The sequence below is a fragment of the Mustela putorius genome, unplaced genomic scaffold (assembly GCF_011764305.1).
Source record: "Mustela putorius furo isolate JIRA1106 unplaced genomic scaffold, ASM1176430v1.1 tig00000127_pilon_pilon_pilon, whole genome shotgun sequence".
NCBI lineage: Eukaryota > Metazoa > Chordata > Mammalia > Carnivora > Mustelidae > Mustela > Mustela putorius.
Window position 1 is genome coordinate 10338552 of NW_025421288.1, and position 9381 is coordinate 10347932.

The 9381-nt window shown below is 59.6% G+C and overlaps 1 protein-coding gene across 1 annotated transcript; it reads left to right on the forward strand.

Annotated features, from left to right (window-relative positions):
* The first annotated feature begins 3105 nt into the window (after positions 1–3105).
* On the forward strand, positions 3106–9244 carry CDC42EP2 (CDC42 effector protein 2). The gene is made up of 2 exons (XM_004770068.3): positions 3106–3231; positions 7758–9244. Exon 2 carries the CDS (start codon positions 8066–8068, stop codon positions 8708–8710), a length of 645 nt encoding a protein of 214 aa, XP_004770125.1. The 5' UTR covers positions 3106–3231; positions 7758–8065; the 3' UTR covers positions 8711–9244.
* Positions 9245–9381: the final 137 nt, after the last annotated feature.

Below are 9381 nucleotides of genomic sequence, written 5' to 3' on the forward strand. Positions count from 1 at the left end.
TCCCTGGTCCAGCACAGCCATAGACAAGAAGCAGAATCAAATATGACTTTTCAAAATGAACGGCGACAGGGTGTCTTGAGGAGGTAGGAAGAGTTGAAGACTGCCCCTGCTGACTCTGTGTTCCCCAGGCCAAAGGGCAGCCATGGGCTTGGATGCTCATAGAGGCGTCTGGGGGAAATGCCTGGGCTGGTCCCTCCTAGGACAGAGCTGTCACCACTCTGGAAACCCCCATGGCTCTGGGCCTGGAGCCAAAATCCAGAGTCAGAGGAAAGACCTCCCCACAAGGGGATACCCAGCTCCCCAGGAGGGGTTCAAGACAGAGGCAGAAGCAGGGGGCAGCTCCAAAGGGACTCCCATCTCAAGTCTCAGGCTCTGGCCAAACAGACTTCTCTAAAGGAGGGCGAAGAGCGAGGAGGGCAGGGCCGGAGCTGGCAGGAGCCCAGGAGAGGAAGGAAACAAGAAACAATCAAGGAAAAATCCAACCCAGGCCTGGGGTTGGCTGAGGCCATGGGGCCCTGCAGGCTGAGCTCGGGCTGCGGTGGAGGAGGCTTCCAGGGGCGGATGGAGCTTCTGCCCAGCTCCCTGCTGCTCCACGGCCCTGGGCGGTAGCGGTGCTGATGCCACTTCCAGATACTTTGTCTCTTTTCACTGGCTCTCTAGATTGCCTCCAAGATCATTGCTATGCTTCCCTTGTGACTCTCTGCTCTCAGGCCTGCCCCCCCCCCCCGACTCCTGGGCCCCATCCTCCCACCCGCCTCCCAGGGTAGGTGGGGCTGTGGTGAGCCGGCTCCAGCCTGGGGGGGTCCTTCCCTGCCAGCCCCCCCATCCTCCCCACTTAACCTTGGAGAAGGGGCTTCCGACTCTGTCCACAGGGGTTGGGGCTGCTGACGTATGTGATTTCCAGGAAGAAGGGGCTGGGAGGGGAAGGAAAGCCTGAGTCAGTCCCTGTGCGCTGATTACAGGGCCCTATGGGGGAGGGGGGAGCAGCCATGGGGTGGGAGAAACCAGCTGGACCCATCTCAGGGCCAGAGAGAGCTCCCAGCGGAGGAGAAGGAAGTTCAATAGCCCATTCCAGGCATTTCTCCATCCATAGCTTTCCTCGTGCCTGACCCTACCCAAAAGCCCTTCAGGTCCTGCCCCTCAGCCTCCAGGGTGCCCAGGAGCCCTTCCAGGGAGAACAGTCCAGGCCTTGGCTGAGGTATTAGACCCTGGACACGGGGTGCAGGCAGGGAAGGGGGGCAGGACACTTGACCTGAATGTCTGTTGAGTCAGAAAAGCAGGACACCCTGGCGCTATCCCCTGGCCCGGGATCCCAGCCTCCCCACCCACACTCAGGCCCTTACACACAGCCTGAGAAGTTGCATTTAAAAAGCGCCAATTTTAGCAAAAGGAGTCCTGGTTCATAAGCGCGCGCTAATTGCTGGGCTTCCACAGCAGCCCGTGCGTGTGTGCAAAGATCCTGCCCATTCAGCAAAAGCTCGAGGAGAGGAGCAGTCGGGGCATCTCGGGGGATTCCTCCGGCCCCAGCGGAGTGACCCAGCCTCATCTGTGCAGAGAGGATGGAGCGCTCTCCCGAGTGCTTGCAAAGCCCAGAACCCCCACCAGGCCGCAATCATGCCTCCAGTGTAGGCTTTGTGCAGGCGGCTGCTCTGAGCTCGAGCTCTAACTGATGACGGGTACACTGAGCCACATGGGGAGCCGCCACTGAACTGGAAGCTTGTCACATCCAGGGGACTTAAGACAGTCCCCCAGAGCACAGATGGTGGTTCCAATGCTCTGGGCCCCGGTTAGGAGTCCTGGCCTGACAGCCAGGCTGCAGAGAAAACTCACCAGTCGCTAAGGGGGGGGGGGGGCAGGGGCTAGAGCCTGGCTGATGTGGCCAAATGCGCTGCTCTCTACACATCCCCTAATGGTCCCCAACAGCCTCCCCACCCCCAAACCTCTGCAAAGAGCTCTGGAACTGGTTCCCAGGATCATGTGGCTTCGGAAGAGTGTCTTTGCCTATCCGAACTTCCATCCCTGCAACTTTCTATTTTGTCACCAGCTCTGAAGGGAGCTCTCGAACCTTCCCATCCTCCTTCCCCCAAAGGAGGACTCTCAGCAGATGAGCAGAGTGTAGGGGGCTGTGCCTCAGCCACATTCCTGCAGGCTCAGGAGGTCTCATCAGTGGAGTCATTCTAGGTCAGGGGACGAGGCCAGCTTGCTGTCCCCCAAAGCAACTGTTCCAATGTTTGTATAAAAGTGACCGTTGTGGGGCCTGTGTTCCCATCCAGAAAGCACACACAAGTTTCTTACCTTGTTGGGGACTCATGTAACTCTCCTTTTACAGGCAAAGAGGCTCAGAAAGGGACCGTCCTTTGCCTGTGGCCACAGAGCAAGTGGGCAGCAGAGTCAGCACACCACCCAGGTCCACGGCTCAGAGACAGCGCTCCAGGCTTGACACAGAGCTGCTGTTCCCTCCCAGGGTGTGCTGTGGGAGGGAGGACAGGGCAGGAGGGACAGTGGCTGGATGACAAGCTACGGAATGAATGAATGAATGAATGAAAAGAAGCTAGAATGAGTCTACGAATGGGTTCCACCCCCGCCCCGGAAGGAAGCCGCCTAGACTGAGGGCAAACGGGCGTGCCCAGGCCACCTTGCCCACACACCCTCAGTGCTCTCTTTTCTAGGGGGCCGTAAACTTAAAGCTCTCTCAAGTTTAATATTTTAACTCGGCTGCCTCCAAGGCCTCAGTCATTCCCTTAGTGGCCACCAAATACACTTGATGGGCGGCTCCCCAGACCCAGCCCTCCACGGAGCAACGGGTCCAAGGACGCTCGGTGAATTACGAAGAACTATAATTCGGTCTTCCGGCGGCCGCCCCCTCGGTCCTTCGAATACCGAGAGTTCTGGTTCCGACGGGGGCAGCCGGAGTCCGCAGAGTCCAGCCCGAGCACCCGACACCGCCCGGCCCGCAGCTACCCGAGCCTGCCCTGGACCCCGCGCCCGCGCCGCTGCGGGACCTGGGCGCGGCGCCACCGAAGGGGGAGCACAGGCTGGGCCCCTAGTGGGGCGGGGATGTGGGCGGGGCCTGGCTGGGGGCGGCCCGGGCATTGGCTCCGCGGGCCAGGGGCGGGGCTTGAGGGGCCACGGATCTTGCTGTGAGTTCACCGCCGGGATCGCCTCCCAGAACCGCGCCGTCCAGCTCCCGAGCTTTCGCCGACTGCGGGTCCGCCGCCTGCGCGCGTCAAGGTGAGTTCGGGCCGGGACTCTGCAGCCCGTCCGCGACTCCCAGGGGCCCCCCTGAGAGGCCCACCCCGTGGCGCCCCGTCCTGGCTCGCGCCCCGGCCCCTGTGTCACCCCCGCGCATGTCCTTTCCCGGGAGCCTCGGGCTCCACGGTGTTTCCCGCCCGCGTGTCCGTCCCAGCGGCCACGCCCGCGCCCCCTCCGCCTGCAAGGGGCAACGCATCCCGAACCCTAACTCGTGGTCCCGCCCTTCACCCTGAGCCCTCGCCTCCGCCCCACACCCGGGACGTAGGAGTGCCCTCCCGCTGCCCAGCGATCCCGCCCGGGCTGGGGGTCGTATTTTTAGTTGATGGTGATGTGTCCTCCTATCTTTAGCCGCGGCCGCGAGTGTCCTGAAACGGATCCGGGCTGGGTGCTCCGGCAGAGGGCGGGGAGGGGTCGGCGCCGGAACCCGAGCTGGGGCTGAGGAACCCGACCCGCGGGAGCCAGGGGTGGGGGCCTGCTCGCCCGAGCTCTGGCCCTGCGCCGAGCGGACACTCGGACATCGCCCAGGCCGGAAAGCACGCGGGAGGCTCCTCCCAGAGCTTGGAGACCCTGGCAAGATCCCCGATCGTCCCTTTCCCCACCTACCGTCTGGTCGTGAGACCAGAACACCCCAAGAGAAGAACATCCCCCAGACGATCCGCATCTGATAAGCGAACGTGCCACTCCTTGGGGGGCCCCTGCCTGGAGCCCTAAGCGAGCTCGAGACCCTGGCTCGCGCAGGGACGCCTCTTAGATGCTGGGCGACAGAGCAAGCGAGCGCCACCTAGCGGCCGTGAAGCCGAGCGCAGCCCCGCACAGGGACCCCGAGGATCCCGGGAGACTCCCGCCCGCGAGCGAGCGGGACTCGAAGGCTGCCTCCAGGGCAGGCGGGAGAAGACGATCGCTTGGAGGGTGGAAGTATTCGGTTTTGATCTTGTTCGGAGCACTGTCCCCGGATAACCAAATTGCTTGAGGAAGGCAGGCCCTACAGCTGTTTGTCGAATGAATGACAGGGACCCCCAACCCCATCTGTCCTACATCTCTCATTTGTAACTGTGGCAGTATGGTCTTCCAGTAGCCTTCTGGTGATGGCTTTGTCAGTCCATTTTATTGATGGGGAAAGTGAGGGCCAGAAAGGAGACGTGTCTTGCCCAAGGTCACAGAGAGTCCCAGATGGAGATGGATTCAATTTCTGGCTCCTGATTTCGAGGTCAGGGGTTGGCTCTTTGAACACCGGTGATGGGGAGTGGACTAGTACTCCTAGCCAAGGTAAGGGGCTGTGCCTCCCGCAAGTCATTCTCTCTGAAGGAGGCCCAAGGCTCCTTTCCAGGGCAAGCTCCCATCTGCTCCTCCCACTTCTGGGGAAAGCCACCCCTTCCCAGCCCCCCATAGCCTTGTCCTGATGGAGAGCTCATTCTCATATCTCTGGATCCTTGCAAATTAGCGGAGAGGGGTAGCCAAATGGACTTAAATGGAGGCATTCTGGGGACCGAGTAGCCCCAGCTTAGCTGGGAGCCTGTTTTTTTTCCTGCTCCCCAGCTTTCAGAGGTTGGGTGGCCCACTGCATCAGAGCTACAGGGACCTGGCTGGGTACTGGGGCCCACTTTTCCTCTTCCCAGCTGAGCAGCCTCAGCAACGTTAAGGTCTCTGAGGTTCAGCTTCTGCCTCTGTAGAAGTCAGTGGTGACACCCACCGTGCTGTGCCTGGGAACTTTCAAATGGGAACCGTGTGAGGGCAGCTGGAGACTGGGGTCTCACGCTTGCCAAATCCGAATCCTTAGGGCTTGATGATTGCAATTCCCAGCTCTCCCCTGGGTGGCTGACGCTGGCCCAACCCTTCCCCCCCAGCCCCAGTTCTCCCCACATCTGGAAATGGGCGGGTACATCTGGCTCAGAGCGAGACAGCTGTCAGGGACGCCCAGTTTGTTGTGGAAACACACAGGCTCTCTTGGCGCACTCTGTGATGGGGTGGGGGGGGATGACAGATCCCACCAGTCCGCCCCACTCTTCGTGAGTGCAAAGGAGGGAAAAGCTGCCCCAGGACTGCTTGCCTGCCAAGGACACAGGTCAGGTGGCTGTTGGCGTGCCCCCAGGTCTAGCATGGTGATCACAGGTAAATGTCCGCTCCATGAGTGAGGGGTGCGATCCCAGGACCTCGAGGCACCCACCGCCTCCCCCGCCCTCCACCCTCCGCTCAGCTCCTTCCAAGCTTAGCTGGAATTCTGCCACTGGAGAGTCACTCCTTTGTTTCCTGTTAAACTGCAGGTGCTCAGGGAGGGGCAAGATGTCCGGTCCCTGTGGCTCAGTGTGACTGACCTGGAGTGTCCGGTCCTGGGGTGGGGTTTCCTGAGTGAGGGCCTGGGCTGGGAGCTGGGACTCTGCCTCTCCTGCATCCTCCTTCCGCCTTCCTGCTCCCTCTTGCCAGCCCCTCATTCTTTCTTCACCCGGCCCCGGACGGAGAATGGGGCCTAGGAGCAGGCCAGGCCTCCGAGCTGCTTCTCCACCCCTCCCTGGCCCTTTTCCTACCTTCTCAGCCCCTTGGCAGCCTTCGGAGGGGGCAGTGGGGGAGGGGGGCTCATCTGGTTACCCTCTGGACGACCTTGGACACATTTCTTTGCCTTTTGTGTTCCAATTCCACATCTGGGCTCTCATATCCACGTTCAAGGCCAATCCCCAACCGTGGGAACACCAAGGAGGGCCTGCCATGCTTCCTTCTTCTGTTAAGCCAGCATGACACCCCACCACAGTGCACTTATTTTTTCCACATTAAAAATAGCTTTATTTTTTTCTGACTACACAAATGATATGTGCACCTAAGTAACACATGCTTATTATTCAGATCTGGAGCTTATAAAAGTATGAAGAAGAAAGGCAAAATCATCCGAAATCTGCCCCTTGGAGAGAACCATCATCAGCATTTTGCCAACCATCCTTTTTTCAGTTACATATATCACTTTCTAGTAACAATACCAAATATTACAGGTAGTTTTTATCTAGGACGCTCCTCTCCTGCCATATCACTGACTCCAAACCCCTTCCCTGCCTTCCCCCTCCCCCCTACCGAGGTCTACATATAACAACCCCCTGCTGGCCTTCCAGGTTCTCTCTCTCTCTCTCTCTTTTTTTTTTTAAAGATTTGATTTATTTATTTGACAGACAGAGATCACACGTAGGCAGACAGGCAGGCAGAGAGAGAGGAGGAAGCAGGCTCCCTGCAGAGCAGAGAGCCCGATGTGGGACTCAATCCCAGGACCCTGAGATCACGACCTGAGCCGAAGGCAGAGGCTTAACCCACTGAACCACCCAGGCGCCCATGTTCTCTCTTTTTATGTAGGGTATAATCCTACTCGGGTCATATCTGTAGGTACACATACCTGCGTGCTTACACGGGGAAGGGGCAGAGCAGAGGGGAGTTGGTCACTGCTGTCAGAAATAGAATCTTTTTTTTTTTTTAAGACTTTATTTATTTGAGAGAGAGCGAGAGAGCGCACACGCTTGAGTGAGGCAGAGGGAGAGAGAGAGAGAGTCTCAAGCAGACTCACTGCTGAGGGCGGAACTCGACACAGGGCTCCATCTCATGACCCTGAGATCGTGACCTGAGCCAAACCAAGAGTCGGGCGCTTAACCGACTGAGCCCCCCAGGTGCCCCAGAAATGGAATCTTCCATACTACCCTTTTGCATTCTGCTTCTCTCCCTCGTCAATGCCTTGTGCAAATCCCTGCAACATGTGTTCTGGGTTGGGTGTTCAAACGGGGATGAGAGGAGGTTGATAGCAACGACTAAATGAGATGCGTTTGCAAGGAACTCCGCAAAATGCCAGGCACAGCGCAGAGCCCCCAAAATATTTGTACCCTCCACTGCATCTTCCCGTCAGGCGCTGGGCAGGGTGGCGGGACAGTAACTATGGCAGACTCCTTCCCGGAGCTGGGAACTGCCAACCCGGAGGAAAGAAGGGGCACTCCGGCATGACCTCACTTCTGGGTGGGATGAGATTGGGCCCAACGAAGGCGTCTGTCATTCGGCCCTGTTGGCCGAACACCTGCCACGTGTCCAGGCCTGGCACGGGCAGGTGGCCGAGACAGAGTTCACAAAATCTCTCTCATTGGTCCAGTAGGGGACCAAGACTGGTCTGAGAGACCTCCCCACACAAACTTGACAGTTGCTATGTCCTGGGACACAGCTGATGCAGAACCCAGGCAACAGCGATGGGCAGAGCCAGAAACCCAGGGCGAGAGACCAAAGCCAGGACTTTGGATATGACTCTGGGCCTGTCACCCAGGTTCCCAGGCCTCAACTTCCCTCCTGGACAGGAGAGGAGCTCAGTGCTGGTGATCCAGGCTCCCAGGGGCAGTGAGTCTGCAAGCGAACACGTGCTTCCTCCAACATGGCTTCCCGCAGAGGAGTGGCCGCACCTGGGCTCCTGGGGCTGACGGGGGGGGCCTCAGAAATGACACCAATGCCTCTGCCTTGTGTCCTTCTGTCCCTGACTTGCACCTTTGGTGTTTCAGCTCTTCAGCCCCCCAGGGAGACCCTCGTGAGAACAAGACGGGAGAGCGCGGCTGTCTCCAAGAGTTCCACTTTGCTGCTGCTAATTTTCCAGAGCACTTTCAACTCTTTTGGGGAGAAACCGATTTTTGTTGTCTCAGCCTTCTGACTTCTTTCTTTTTCTCATCCCTTGGGACATCTTCGGTCACATCCCACACATCAGTTTTCGCCCTTCACCAAGGTTTTGGTGTCTGTGGCCAAGGCCGTGAGAGGAGGCTGCGGTCCCCACTGTCCCCAGCGCCAGGAGCCGGGCCTGGGCGCTGAGGTCACGATGTCCACCAAGGTGCCCATCTACCTGAAGCGTGGCAGCCGCAAGGGCAAGAAGGAGAAGCTGCGGGACCTGCTGTCGTCGGACATGATCAGCCCGCCGCTGGGGGACTTCCGCCACACCATCCATATTGGCAGCGGCGGGGGCAGCGACATGTTCGGCGACATTTCCTTCCTACAGGGCAAGTTCCACCTCCTGCCAGGGACCACCATCGAGGGACCTGAGGAGGATGGCGCCTTCGACCTCCCCTTCCAGTTCACCCGCACCGCCACGCTGTGCGGGCGGGAGCTCCCCGAAGGGCCATCCCCTCTGCTCAAGAACGCCATCTCTCTCCCTGTCATCGGTGGGCCCCAGGCCCTCACCTTGCCCACAAGCCAGGCCCCACCCAAACCCCCTCGCCTGCACCTGGAGACCCCGCAGCCTTCCCCACAGCCTTCCCCGCAGGAGGCAGGCAATGTGGACATCTGGAGAATTCCAGAGGCTGACTCTGCCCACAATGGGCTGACCCCCGAGTCAGGGGCCGAGGAGCCCTTCCTGTCCCATGCCAGCTCCCTGCTCTCCCTGCACGTGGACCTGGGGCCTTCCATCCTGGACGACGTCCTCCAGATCATGGACCAGGACCTGGGCCACATGCAGATCCCCACGTAGGACCAAGGCTGGCCAGGCCGGGTGCTCAGGTTGGAGTGAATGCTGGGAGGCAGGGGGCGATGCAGCCCGGGCCTAGAAGTCAGGATTCCCGAGGTCCCGCTGCGTGGTCGCTGGCCAGTGATTTCTTTCTCTGAGCCTTTTTTCCCTCCCTCCCAGGCTCTTCCTAGGGGCAGAGTGTGCCTCATTGCTTTCCCCTAAAATACACTAAGGACACCTGCAGAAGTCAGCCCAAAGGGCCCTGAGCATCTCGGGCCAGCTGGACCCCCACCGCCAACTGCTCCTCCTTCCCTCACCTCCCTTGGATGAGGGCTCTGCCAAGACGGACTCCCCTTTCCACCTGCCTTCTGTCTCAGCCCCGGGGGATGCCCTGATTGGGGGCGGGGCACGGTTGGGGGAGGCACGGCATAGCCAGCCAGACCTTCGGTTCCATGTCCTGGACTAGGAACATGGCATCGATGACCAAATGTCCCTCGGCCCCATCCCCCTCCCATGACCAGGAGATTCTGGTCGCAATAAAACTTGCTGCTGCTGGTAGCTGTGCTCTCTGCACCCTTGACCTAGCTTTCCTCCAGAAGGCAGACTGGTCTCTGCGACATGGGCTGACCTGGGGAGGCAGGGGGAGGACCCCACTCCCAGAAAGCTTGGTCCCCTTTGAAAACTTCTACCTGGGA

Excerpts from the sequence above, each read along its gene's own strand:
- CDC42EP2 (XM_004770068.3), top strand. The coding sequence starts at position 8,066 with ATGTCCACCAAGGTGCCCATCTACCTGAAGCGTGGCAGCCGCAAGGGC.